We start from the raw sequence: 14,399 nt of genomic DNA on the forward strand, positions 1-14,399 counted from the left end.
CTTCCTCCTCTCTCTTTGTCTGCTTCTTTGCCTGCTTGTGATCGCTCTCTGCAAAAAAAAAAAAAAATAACATAAAAAAAAAAAAAAAAAGATGACAGCCATGCAGCAGGGACTTGGAGAAGTAAATTTTCTTCTCCTGTAAGTCTCTATAAAAAGAATGAAGGGGGATTGCACAATAATACAACGATATGGAGATGAGGATGAGTTTGGCGAGCATATATGAAAGCAAGAGTCAGACTGAAATGAATGGTGTGTGTTGGACAGTGGTGGAAATCCAGCCGGATAAGTGAGTAGAGATAGGTTTAGAGAGTGCCTGGATAATTGAGGCCACGTTTGGTGAATTAGGAGAATTGCTGTTAGAGCCTAGAAGATATTATCATTGATTAACATGACAAAGTTACAAGGGGAGCTGATTTTGGAGAAGAGATTATGTTCAGTTTAAGAGTGTCACGTGATGACAAAATACATAAAGTCTTGGTATAACATCAGTCTGGGAAGAGACTAGTGATGAAAATTTAGGAAGCAGTACCATGTACTGACCACTCACTCCCTGACCTTGTTGACATTCTACACACCCTGTGTCTCTACTCTTGCTCAGCAGCAACGGCTGTCCTTAAGAGAGCACCCAGCAGGTGCTAAATGCTTTACTTTTTGTGTTGTTATGGACAATCTACATTTGATAGATGAGGAAATCGACCCTTGGGGTTATTGAAAAGCCTTAGCCAGGGCCTGATGGATAGTGGACGTGGAATTAGAATTCAAAACAAGGTCTGGGATGATGTGAGTCAGAGCTCACTTCTCTTGTCATTATCGCACGCTGCTTCCCTCCGCGCCTCCCCGGCCTGGAATCCTTTCTCTTCTTCCATACCTGCACGTGATTCCAGTTTCCCTCCGTGGAAACTGCCACGAGAATTCGACGAAGTCCCGCCCCTGAACTGTCACAGCCATTTGCACATCCGTGGCCGTTCCCAGTTCCCACCAAGTGCTGTAGCTCCGTGCGTGCTTTCCTCAACTCCCTTCAGTACCTCGAGGGCGGAGTCCATGCAGGATTTGTCTTTGTCTTGCTAACACCACATCCAGCTCAGGGCCCTGGATGTGGCAGGCATTCGATATGGAATGAAGGAATGGCAACTGCATACGTGAGAACTACAGAGTAAGTTGCGAGAGAGAGAAAGCAATGCGCCCACGATCCTTTCCTGCCATTGGCTAGCAATGGGCTTTTGTTGAGTTACTGGAAGAGTAAGAAAGAAGGCAAGGAAAGAAAAGGAGGGCAGCGGGTGGGGAGGGAAGACGCTTCCAGAGACGCTTATGACCAGAGGAGAGAGATGAGTAAATTTAAAAACCAGAAAAAGCGACAGAAGGGAAGCTAGTGGAGGGTTCTTAGCCTTCTTTCCCCTTTTTCCCACGTGCTCGGATGTGCCTCAAGAAAGAAGGTATCAGTAATGCCACCTCGCATGCCCATTCCCCCATTCTTCAGGATTGGGTAAGGGCCTTTTTGTGAGAAGACTGAAGAAATGAAGGCAGGGGATTCTCTTAAAGAGTGTGTAAGTGGGATCCCAGAGGAAAGACGCGCGTGAGCTGACTAGAGCGATTTTCTGGTATGTCTTCCGGAAAGTGGTAGGTGAGTTTCTGTGTTAAGTGGCCTAATTTCACCAGAGCGGGGAAACCCCAGGAAAGAACAGAGGCCATTCCTCTCAGCCCACATATGAGTGAAAGCCACAGTTGATTTAATATTTAGATTCTTAGAATAGAGGTAATTTAGTTAAAGTTTGATTTTAGGAGATCCTTCAGAGAATTCCTCTGAGATCCATATGTGGATTTCTAACAGAGAACACAGCTGGGGAAGTAAAAGGGACATGAGATCTGGAACCCGAATAGAGATTTGAGTCCTGACTCTAGGGGATTTGGTATGTCACTCTTTTGAGCCTCTACTCCTCAGTTTTCATATGTCTTAATAGAAATAAGACCTCTTGTTTATTTCTTCATTCACTCAAGTTGGATTCATTAGGTATATACCATATGTTAGGTGCTGGATTCGTTGGGGCCAGCATCACTAAAGAAATGATGGAAATGTGCATGGAAGTCTTTGGCAAAATGTAAAGCATTATGCAAACTCCACTTAACCATTAACAACCAAGATGGCTGTTGTACTATGTCCCAGTCTTACAGATAAAGATATTCAAAATTAGTTATAGCACCTTCCTTCAACAATTGCAATGGCCATAATAGTTTATTTAATCCTTTGCAAAGTTTTCCTTCCTAAATTCACAGTCATGCGGAGGATGATTAGATTTATAATTCAAATAATATTTGCCTGGGAAAAGTATTATCCAGAAATTGTTTTAATAATGAACAGTTAAAAGAAAAAGACCTACAAAAGTAGAAATATGAAATGTAGGCACATTTGAAGTAAGCCAAGTGCTGTATATTCTTTTAACTTTAAAATGATGACTCTTGTGGTGATTGCCCAAGTTATAATGAGTTGAACAAGCTCATTCTTGTGTGATTTCTGAAGCCAAATTCATATTTCAATAGTGAAAGAGATCCTTTCTGGTAAACCAAATTTGCTAGATGGACACGATGCAAATGATAACTTATCTTGACTTAAACAAGTTTTCAAGGTCCAGAAAATATGAGCAATTGAAATTCCTGGTAGAAAGACATGCCACCTCAGTAAAACATATTTATATAGGTTATTTATAATATTTTAGGGCAAGTGAAAATTATTATGGGAACCTCCTACACTCACAAAATCTAATAGCAATCATCACATCTTGGCCTTTAAAATGGTATTTTAGTGATCATAACTAGATAAACAGAAACATTTGAATGTCGTGTTAAATTTAGAACTTTCTATTCATTAGACATACCGAATTTTATCTTAGTGGAGACGACCTCATCATCATCACCACCATCATCATCATTATCATTTTGGTACCTCACTGGTTCTCTCTAGCCAAATCCCTTTAGCACAGACGGAAGCACAATAACTCTAAGGAAATTGGGAGCCCATTCCATTTCATCAGAAAACTCTTAAATGGCAGAATCACATAAAGGCAAACGTTATGCTCTTCAAAATAATTATTTTCACAGAACTTGTAGTAGCAACACAAAGTAGCAAACAATTACAATGGAATATGAAACCTCTGCTTTTACCCAAATTTTATTTTTTCCCCTGCTTCTAAATTCCAAAATATCTTGATTTGCTTGCAGTCTGTACTGAGAGGTGGCGTAAGTGACAGCAGTTTCAGGAATGTTTGAGTTACTGCCTGGTGATGCTGTTTCCTGGTTTGCAAATACCAGTGCTCTCCTGGGTTGGAATTCTATGTAGGTCATGAACAACCTTGGAGCTGGTATCAGTCTGTTCCCAGCAATGGGGCCTTTCCCGGATTTCGATTCTTTTTTGTTGTTTTAAGTACTTTTACATACACGATTATGCCCACAGGTAACAAGAAACCAGTGTTTCAAAAGAAAACCTGATCACATTGCTAGATAACGCAGGTATCCTAAACAAGAGTGCTAGCGCCTGGAGGGCTCTACCTGCAGCTGCTGCCAGGAGTACATATTTTTTTGATTGGTAAGAACTGGCAGATGACGCTTCATGAAATATAAATGCAAGAAAGCCTCCGGAGAGCGCAATAAAAACCTTCCACCCGTCAGTCTCGGAGGGTAAGAAAGATACTGTTAACAGCAGCAGGAAATGGCCTTCGGAGTCTCAATATCAGTCTATCTTTTATTCAAAGGTAGGTAGTTCCTTTTTGTCTTGTTAATTTTGTGTCCGTGTAAATTATGCATAGAATTTGTTTTCTCTGAATTAAAGAGCATGACAAAGAACAGAGCAAGAAATCTGTGAATTAATTCTTATGTAAAGCAGGTTGGCTTCCTAACATATTGTTGCAACCCCTTTTTTGAGACCTGTATGCTTGCTTTATACAACAAGAGGAGTTGATACATTTTAACTACTGTGTCTTAGCAGCCTCATGATTGATTTAGTAACCCACGTATCCACTTTCTCGTAAAAATAAATGTATTTCTATTTTCCGTAATTATAAGGTAGTCCCTGGAATCGGTATGGATGAGAAACAGTCAGGAAACTGCCCTGGTCAGGTTTTGGATTTCAAATGTAAATGAATTAAAATAGAACACACGTGGGAATAAGTAGACTAAGAAGAATTTTGGATCTGTAGCTTGCACCTAACTTTCAATCTGTTGCTTGCACGTAGAAGGAGGCTCACCTGCTAAAGATGCCTTTCCCCCCCTCCCCTCCTTCATATAGCAATGACAGCCCTGACTGCAGAGGTAGCCGTGTCGGGAACACCCCCAATCACAACCCAGCAAAGTAACTGGACAGTTAACAAAACGGAAGGTATTTTCTTCACACTTGTGTATTTTAAGTGCCTTTTTTTTAACCTTTTTGAGAGATATTTGGATTGTGATCAAAAGCAACATTGGAAATTTTGAAATATATATTTTATTATTAGATAATCGACTCTTTCAGCAAGATGTTGTTAAATGGAAGTGACAGTTTATGTGCCCGCAAAGAACTGCCTTTATAAAAGGGGCAAGCAAAGTGGATGAGAGACACAGAAATCGTTTTCAGTTACGATCCTGAATGTGAAACATGCCACATTTTCTGCCAATAAGCCACGCGTGTCCCAAGACGGTTTGTCCCCATTTTGGCATTCTTGTTGACTGCTGTTTCGATACAGTCTTTTCATCTGTGACCATGACTTTGCAGCCAAAGAAACTATGGCAAGATGAAACCTTAATCCATCTTTGGAAAGATCTTTTTTCTTGTTTTGTTTTGGGGGGATTTTGTTGTTCTTTTAGCATACGTTATACTTCCAAACCATTTATACCCAATTTTGGTTGTTGGTGGTAATGACATATCATCACCATGACTATTATTCTTAGAATAGCTTCTGGCTGCTGTTGCGCATCATTATTTTTTAAGCCTGTTTGAACTCTCAGAGGTGAACTTGGTAAACTTGTGCCAAGACCTGTGTACCCAGTAGTTACGATCCTCACACAAATCACTATTGCCTCTTGTGAAGACAGGTAATAAGACATAGGACAGAGAAAACACCATATTTTGCTCTCAGAGCCAGGCAAATAGGTCAAGTCAGATGTTTTGTTTCTGAATACAAAGGCTAGTAAGATTTAAACATTCTATATTTCACCAGTGATTTTAAATTAAAAAAAATTCACTTAAAATATTTTGCCCATGTGAGTTTTGAATAACTACCCACTGGCAAAGAAAATCTGTGTGAGCTTTAGAATAATTTTTAGTCAAACATCTTCATGTCTTCTGAGTCTTTGAGCCAAGAGGAAAGATCTTTACTGGGGGATAATGCTTTAGAAAATTCAAGAACAGTTTCCCCTCAATAACTGGCTTCGTCGAAGTGCACCCAGTACCACCTTTTTACTTCCTCAATAGTGAAAGTCTTCCAAGTTACAGAGAATAATAATAGAAAACAGGGGACTGAATGTATCATCTCTACAGTTTTTCTTTGTTTTCTTGATGGAGAACTTCCAGTTTTTCTGTTTTGAACTTAATTTAAAAATCTTCAACCAATATCTTAGGAAATTTTTTGTAAACTTATACCTAATATTCTTCTCCTTAGGGGAAAGATGAGGCTCTCTAGTACACTCTTTCTTTGAAGATATTTTCTTTCAGTTCTCACATTATCTAGCAAATCCTGCTTCAGGCTTGGCTAATTCAATTGATTTAGTCTTGGAGCAGGAAGAACCAAATACAGTGTACAATGGGAAATTCTTACTGGCTTAGAGTTAATTATTAAAATGAGACTCCAGATTCACAATATTGCATTCAACAAAATGAAGGTGGATCTTAAGGCAATATTGTATGTTCTCAGCCAAAATGAAGTTATCTTATTGGTGGCTTAGTACCTAAAATTCGGTGTTTTAAATTTAAGAAAAATATACCTTTTTAGATCTTTTTTTTTTCCCTTAAGAATAAATAAGTAGGATTCTATACATCTATTTAGCTAGCAAGGCAAATATGGTGTCACATGATAACTAAAAATGGGGAAATAAGTTTTCATAACAAGACAAAATGGAATGTCACCAATTATGCTTGGGACAAGTTTAAGAATCAGTAATTAGATTTTTACCAAAGAGGACTCAATTACACGGCTTTACCCAAGTATCATCCCCACTGCATAGGCCCCAAGGATAGCATAGGTATATGTCTTTGGTCCATTAGAGAATGAGGAATAAGCATCCTGAAATGTATTCATTTTGCCAAAGGAAAGCTTCCCTTAGAGATTGTAGACACTTGACCATGGACGTTTTGCCAGATATCATTTGCATAGTGTTAGAAGTCAAAACCCAAATTTTCTCATTCTGTCTATCTCGAGGGTTTTCTCTATTTCCTCAGAATGTCTCTTAACGAGTAAAATTTCCAATTAATATTCAAAAGTGTTGTTTCAACTGTGTGAAGCTTGAGCCGTAACTTGTTTCTGGCTTCTTGTATAGGTCATGAAAATTCCTCTTCTGGAATCAGGCACGGGGCTCCCGTTACAAGTCCTTTCTCAATTGATAGTCCACAGAAGAGGAAGCGGGGAATTCTCACCTTCTCAACTTCATTATCTCCGTAAATCCCGATTCCCTAAGTGCTGACTTCTCAGGTGTGAATGGGAGAAATAAAAAAGGAGAATCAAGGCTAAAATGAGAATCAATGCTGCCACCTTTAGGCAAACTTGTATCTCTACCATATTATGTAGAAGGAACAGAACAATCATCCATCCACCTCCAGCCCCTAATTAGTGATACGTCTAAATGATATTAACCTAGAGTCTGTGACTATAACCTGCCGACGGAACCAGTCAGTAGTTTAAAAGGCAGAACCAGTCAGTAGTTTAAAAGGCAGAGCACCCAAAGAATATTCTTAAATTTAAAACTCTCTTTACATACGTGTAACAAAACTCTCTTTACATACGTGTAACAAATCTACTATAAGAGTGTGACCCACTTCATCTGTTAACGTTGTATGTCCTTTTCCTAGTTGACTACACAGAAGGACCCATAGCCTTGAAGTTCTCACATCCTTGCCTGGAAGACCACAATAGTTACTGCATCAATGGTGTTTGCGCATTCCACCATGAGCTGGAGAAAGCCATCTGCACGTAATTGCAAAGAACTTTCCAAGTCCTAGAGATGGGAGGAGATGAATTTACGTTTGACACGTTTCTCTGCGGTTCACATAGTACATTTCCATACACCTGTTTCTTATCTAGTAAAAAGGGTACATCATCTGGACATGACTCATTGTATTTGAATATCTAAGGAGTCTTTTTCTAAACTACCTAACCTTCACTACTCAAAAATAGGGTCCCCACATTAACAGCTTCTCTGTAACCAGGGAGCTTGTTACAAATGCAGAAGCTTGGGCTCCACCTCAAAACTACTGAGTCCAAATGTGCATTTAAGCAACATGCAAGGATGATTGTGGATTTTCACGGGATTGATCACAGATGAGATGAAATAGATGGCAGCACACACTCTTGAGGAATATGAAGTTCTAGAGCAATCAAGTACTATTTTTATGATCATCGGTTTGCTGGGCATTCTCCTGTGAAAGAGTAGATTAGCAGTTTTCTAGATCAACTCATGCAAGCAGACTAGACTACCTTTCTCTTCTACCCGTGTGGGAAGTTACATTAATATGGGGCCTTAATGAATTGGCTATTCTGAAATACCTAGCTGCCTCAATACATTTATAGTTGGCTTTCACTTGGCATTTTTCTCTTTAATTTACATTACTTATTTTCTATTGAAATTTTTATTTTTTTGAAATTGGTCATTTCTGTATGTTTCTACCACTATGGGTTTTTAAACTGTGCATTCTTTTCTTTTTTTTAAAAGGTGTTTTACTGGTTATACTGGAGAAAGGTGTGAGCACTTGACCTTAACTTCATACGCTGTGGATTCTTATGAAAAATACATTGCAATTGGGATTGGCGTTGGATTATTGTTAAGTGGTTTTCTTGCTATTTTTTACTGCTACATAAGAAAGAGGTAGGAAAAAATGAAAATGTGAAGTCGCTGGGCACTGGTTCACTTGATGAATATTTATTGAGCCCCTAGAATATACCAAGCACTGACATGTGTAATTTTTTAGTTAAAAAAATGATCTGGCAGTTTCCAACATATTTGTTTTGATGCTTTTCCTTATAAACACAGACAAGCAGTAAAAATTTGCCTGCAATTGTACTAGAACTGCTCCAATCTACAGGTTCTCTTCAGCCTCCTCTGTCTGCCCACATCAAAGTTGGTGAATCCCACAAGAGCAGAGAGTGTAACTTGTTCACGGTTGTATATTCAGTGTTTATTACTTAGCCTGGCACATAGATGACACTCAGAAAATATTTGTTGAATGAACATATCAAGAAATGAACATTAAATGAATGAAAATATATGGCCAACATGGGCCATTTTCTTTTTAGACTTCAGGTAAGGGTTTATTCGGGAGGTTTTGTCGACTGCTAAAAGCCTAAGAAAATAAGCTTGATGCACACATACAAATTCCTTCTGTTATCCACACTGGTAATATTTTCTTAAATCCATGTCACTAGGATAAAGGCAAGAAGTAATGGGAGAAACTTTAAAGAGAAAAGTGCAAATACATTTCCTCGGCTGTACTCTATTGACGAAGTTGCCATTTTAAAAAATGACCAACACTGACCAGACAAAATAAAAGTTTGTTTGCTTAATAATTATATCTTAGAGAGAAGAACATCTATTATGTCGATTGTAGATCAATTGATATAAAATCTGTTCTATCAACTGATTGTTGTTGTATCAGTTGCCTAAGAAACCAAGAAAGGAAAGAGAAAAAAAAAAAAAAAAAAAGGAAGGAAAACCTTTTAGTGTTAACAAGACTGCTGTGTGAGGTCAGGCTCCTTGTGAGGTCAGGTTCCTTAGCAGCGAAACCTAAGATGGGGATTCTTGTGCAAGTCACTGGCCGAGGGAGTGCTCTAAGGTGAACCCTGGAACAGAGTAAGGAAAACTAGAGTGGAGGAAGAAAGTGAGCAAAGTGTAGACTTTGCTGAGGTCTAGCCTTGGCGCAATTCCATAGGGAGATCTAGAATATGAACGGCATGACAGACGTCTCCCACTAGAGCAAGGAGTCTTGGTTTTAGTGCTCTACGTCATCAAACATGGGTGGAAGGATGCTCCTGGTGAGAAACGGGCCAAGGGCTTGGAATCTCCCAGGAAGCTTCGGTGCTCTCGAAGAGAGCTAAGTGCTCTCTTGGTCAAGCGATCATCTGGAGAAGGATGCAGCAGTGAGCCTGGGGTATGGGTCCACCCCATGGATTTGGAGTAGGGCACCAAGAGCATAGATGTAATTCTCCATTAACTATAGAAACAGCCATCAAATTCACATGGAAACCAATGTTCTGTTTTAGGTGTCTAAAATTGAAATCGCCTTACAACATCTGTTCCAGAGGAAGACCACTGTGAGGCCTTTGTCAGAAATGTTCACAAGGCATTTATAAAAATCAGTGGGCCCCAAACTGAAATCTTCAAATGGAACAACAAAACTTCCCAAGCTGACTAGACTGGAAAATAATGGAAGTTGGGATCATGATGAAATGAGAGAATAAATTTCAACGTTGGTCTTTGGCCTCTGCCATCGTTAGGGTGCCATGGGAGACGAGTGAACAAGCTCTGGTGACAGAAGTCAAGTTCATAGTCCTACTCTGGGTTGGTCGCTGTTGTCCGTGTGGTTACTGTTCTTACTGCAGAAGGACCCAATGTCAGATGTGTAGTCCGTGGGAATCATTATCAACCTTGCAGCAAGCCAAGGCAAGGCCAAGCTTGGGTTCTTCGTGTGCTTTGCTACCACCAGTATTTTGGATCACTGCTCTCTGGACCTAGTCCCAAACATGCTGCTTTCACGGTGTCTGAGAGAATGTGGTGTCAGCTGTTGGATGAGGTCAGTGTTATGGCACCTCCAGGGACGCAAGCATGTGCCTGAAGTCTAAACCAGAGAAAAGAAAATGGAGTGTCCAAGGCAAACACGAATCATGCCCAGCTTGGGACCATACTATGTAGCCTTTATCTGTGAAATATGGAGTAAGCTAAAGAGTTCTCGATGACTGAAAGCTGACTGGATATCGGTCCTGAGTAGATGAAACATTTCTGTTTCTGCATGGATTATAAACCTTTGTGCTGGACTCATTGGTCCCCTCATGCCTATGGTCATTACCTCTTCCTGTCGTTAGTGGAACTACCTGGTGACTATCCATTTTGACTGCAATTCTAGAATTCTACTAATAAAATTCGACCATTGGCCCTGAAATAGAAACTGAAGAATTGGACATAGGAATCTTCTCACCAGCCAACAGTATGTGGAAACTTTCTTTACCATTTCTGAATACTTGATAGCAGATTTGCACATAGCGAGAGAAAAATGGAACAATGGCAAAACTACTTATTTGGGAATTAGGGTCCTTCCTCTTTAATCCTGTTTCTTCCACGTAAGTTGAATAGACTTGCGCAGGTCCTTTAATTTCTTTGGGCTTTGGTTTTATTTTCTACAAGGCCCTGACAGCTTCAAAATTGGACAGTGGGTCAAGAGAAATTTTTCCGTATTTGTTCTGCAAGTGGGATTACTCTTAACCCCACCTCTACCCCCCGTACCCCCTCGAACACCTGGACACACCACTGGATATCATCTCAGGTGTATAGTTTAATGTGTGGTTTGTAGAATAATAAATTAAAATTTTGTTTTCCAAGGAAGTGAAACAGTAATTAAAGAATAATGATACCTACCAATTTTCTTTTGGATTCAATCTAAAACTATGGACGTTTTTTCTCCTTCATGACATAGAGAAGCGAAACAGTTCTGATCACAAGATGGGTTAAAAGAGAATCAAACATGAGCGTTCTTACAATGTTAACAGGACTTTAGCTTCTAATGACTTTCCATTCACTTCTAAACAAAACCTCACATTCTGCTTTCCTTTGAGGAGAAGGTATTTCTCCAGCTTTGTTTTTCCTCCCTGAGGAATTTCATGCAGATGAATCGCGTGTCAGCACTTTCTTGTCCTAGCAAACTATGCAAAGGTTACATCATACCAAAAAGTGGGGAGGAGAAGGATCCTCCCAGTGACTCCAGGACCGCACCTAGAAAGCTGTGCCCTTCCTGGGCATTTCAAAAAGGTGTTAAAAAGCTGGGGAGAGTCCCGGAAGAAGCAATAAAGCTTAATTAAGGACTGCCTCTTGATGAAAGGAAAGAGGAATTAATGCTGGAGTCTGGGGAGGTGATAACCAAAAAAGTTATAAATATCTGGTTATAAATATTTCTAAATTGTAAGCCCAAGATAATTGAAATTAAATAACACCAAGCAGAGAATTGAAATTTCCAGATTGCCAAACCAAAACAGAAACCAATAAGGAGTCAGATTTTTTCCACTGAGGAATAGGATAAGGTCCCCTCCCAAACCCAGTGAGCCGGCAGAAATTTAAAGCGTGGTTTATGAGAAGCCAACGGTTCGTGGTCTGTCGTACAAAATGATCAACCTAGAACGGATTTTGCAGGGAGGAATGAATCTCTGGCATTCCTATGGCAATATTTACATATGTAAGCGAGACTCCAGTGAGAAAAATGCTTACCAACAATATGTTCTGCAAATTTTTCTATTCTGTTTTTTTCCCTGTGGCAGTAAGACCCTGAGAAAAGTCTGCCAGGGAGGCCCTGCCTCAACACAGCATTTTGAGCTTTCAGTCATGAATTATTAGGTGGGCTGGATCTAGGAAAGGACTGGGAACATGCTTCTGGCATCTTTGATTAAAACAAACTGGATAAAGGGCTCATCGATTTCACTCACTTCCCATTTTGTCTTCTTCTTGTGTCTGTCCTTTAATCTTTGAGGACACATTCTTAAGTCATCAATATTCATAAGTGCTTCATTAGTTAGCATATTGGACCATGGTAGGGGTGGGGAAAAAACACTGTAACTTCACATTTGAATCAGTTACATTTGAACCAGTAAATTTACCAAAAAAAAAAAAAAAAGTGTAATTACTTATTATTGTAAGCTCTGTCCCCAAATTATTATTATTTTTTAAAATAATCTCTCTACCCACCATGGGGCTTGAACTCATGACTGTGAGATCAAGCGCTGCATGCTCTACCATCTGATCCAGCCAGGTGACCCAGCCCAAATGCCTTTTGGTATCTTATATTTTTATAATCTTTGAAGTAGATGAAATTAAAACATAGATTATCTTTCTGTGTTTCTGGGCACAATACAAATCTAATCCTTTAATTTTGAATGGTCCATTTTGGTGACATCAAGAAGATTTCCATTCATTATATGCAATTGAAGAAAAAAAGGTCTTAAGAAAATAACAAAGCAAACATCAGCGATTTGAGCTTTTGATGTTGGACGTAAGGACAATTTTTGTCTGCAGAAGACTGTGAGTAAGCCATCTAACTTCTAGTATTGCAAAATGTCACAAACTCTCCGGAGTGTGATGTAAATATCGATATCCTGCAACCCACACTCAAGGGAAGGGTTACCAGAATCTTTCTATTGCAAAATACCGCTCTTTCTGGCTTACATCATGGCTGCGTGACATCAGGTCACTAGCAATTGCCAAGATGAACTGGATGTGTTGAAATTTAATTTGTCAAAGTCTGAAGCTGTTCATCCGGTGAGTCCATGTTTCTGTCCAAACCTTGGTGCGGTCCTGTTTAGTAGCACATTCAGAAGCAGATCTTCCAAATTTAGCTCTGATTTCTGTTAGTTATTCAGCCCATGAGTCCAAGAGCCCAAGCCATTCATTGCCTACAAAGGCAAAGGCTAGGCTCCTGGAGAATAGCTCCATGAATCAGCGAGTCCCACTGTTCTATTTCATTCCTCTGCCAAAGCAGAACATGATGGCTATTCCAGATTGTGGGCAACTCCCACAGCCTCCAAAGAAACATCCCATAAAGATTAGGAGTGTGATTATAGGCTAACAAGGAGAATTGAACTGTTTAGTTGGATCTTATCTGGAATATATCTCATAGCCTTTCTTTATAATTTTCATGTCTCAGGTGTTATTGGAGCATAAACCACTTGGATAGAAATCCAGTTAGGACTGCGGTCAGGCAGGATCAAACCAGCAGTTCTTTTGATCTTCAAGAGGCTATTAATTAGGCTTCACAGTCTTCTGGAAAGAATGGCATCTAAAGGTCTTAAAAACTGCACGGAAATATCGATTCAGTATTGAGTCTCCTCACAAGCCAAGTTAAAGTGTAAATATAAAGTATAATGTAGCTATAATTCATGAGCACTTACACGTTTGAAAAGCATTATTAGCATTATTTTAATTAATCCATGAGTGTGTAACTGAGGCTTGGAGAACACACTTTCCCTTTTTCAAGGTCTCTTAGCCTTTCAGTAGCAGAGCCTAGACCTGAACCAGGTAAATGCCAAAGTCCCACATCAAAACTCTGCATGAAAAAGGTTCCCAATATTGTAGGGAAAATATTGGTGTTAGGGGGTTTCTTGATGGGCTTAGAGATAATATCTAATTGGTTTGTATGCAAATGAAAAGAAAGCCCCTTTCCTTAAAATATATAAAATAATAACCTTTGCCATGGATCAACCAGAAAAACTCCCTGTTGTCACCTGCTGATTAGTAACAAAGGCATACCATCCCTCGAGTAGGACCAGAGCAGGGTTCATGTGCCCACGGACAGATGAATATACATTTTGGGGAGAGACGATAGACTGTAAGTAAACCCTGGTTTATCTTCACAACTCTGGGGATGAGGAGGTCCCTTGGGAACCCCTGACCCCAGCCTCCCAGCCTGTGAAGAAGGGTTCTCTGGTGCTGGTCCCCTAACTGGGACACTGGTTTAGTGTGGTGAGGGGATGGGCAGTGAGTGGCTTTCCCATCTACAGAAAAATATCATCATTCTCCTTCCCACAACTTCACTCTCACAATCCTACCCGAGTCCCATGTACACTTTAAAGAAAGAGGCTCAATGACGCTGGTCCCACGAGGGGCAAAATCTGGAAGCAACACTAGAAAATCAGGGTAAGGCACAGACACTTAAATGACTTGCAGTCTGGTCCAGCTGTGTGGTTGTTTAACTCTGTCAGGCTCCTTTGTGTGATTTTTCTCGTCTGTGAAGTGGAAAAGTTAGACTAAGGATGATCTCCACATCCCCTTCCTGGCTGAAAGGTGTGTGTGGAAAACCTGCGGCTTCTATAGTAGATCCTGCAGACATTCTGCCCTCGACCTTCCTGGGGTTTATTTTAAAAGAAGCTCACATTTAAAAATCTAGATATTAAAAAAAAAAATCTAGATATTTTAATGCAGTTTTAAAAATCTGGCTTCTTGGAGAAAATAGAGGATCTACAGCGCCGGTCCTA

At 39.8% G+C, this 14,399-nt stretch overlaps 1 protein-coding gene across 3 annotated transcripts; it reads left to right on the forward strand.

The window, feature by feature from the left end:
• Positions 1-3,445: 3,445 nt before the first annotated feature.
• Positions 3,446-11,950, forward strand: EPGN (epithelial mitogen). 3 transcript variants are annotated; one of them, XM_059396959.1, is made up of 5 exons: positions 3,446-3,743; positions 4,277-4,366; positions 7,028-7,148; positions 7,888-8,040; positions 9,432-11,950. In XM_059396959.1, exons 1-5 carry the CDS (start codon positions 3,701-3,703, stop codon positions 9,484-9,486), a joined length of 462 nt encoding a protein of 153 aa, XP_059252942.1. In that variant the 5' UTR covers positions 3,446-3,700; the 3' UTR covers positions 9,487-11,950. The 3 variants fall into 3 exon arrangements, with proteins under 3 accessions (XP_059252942.1, XP_059252947.1, XP_059252955.1); XM_059396964.1 differs by having other exon boundaries at positions 7,888-7,995; XM_059396972.1 differs by lacking the exon at positions 4,277-4,366.
• Positions 11,951-14,399: the final 2,449 nt, after the last annotated feature.

Source organism: Mustela nigripes, chromosome 1 (genome assembly GCF_022355385.1).
Source record: "Mustela nigripes isolate SB6536 chromosome 1, MUSNIG.SB6536, whole genome shotgun sequence".
Classification (NCBI taxonomy): Eukaryota; Metazoa; Chordata; class Mammalia; order Carnivora; family Mustelidae; genus Mustela; species Mustela nigripes.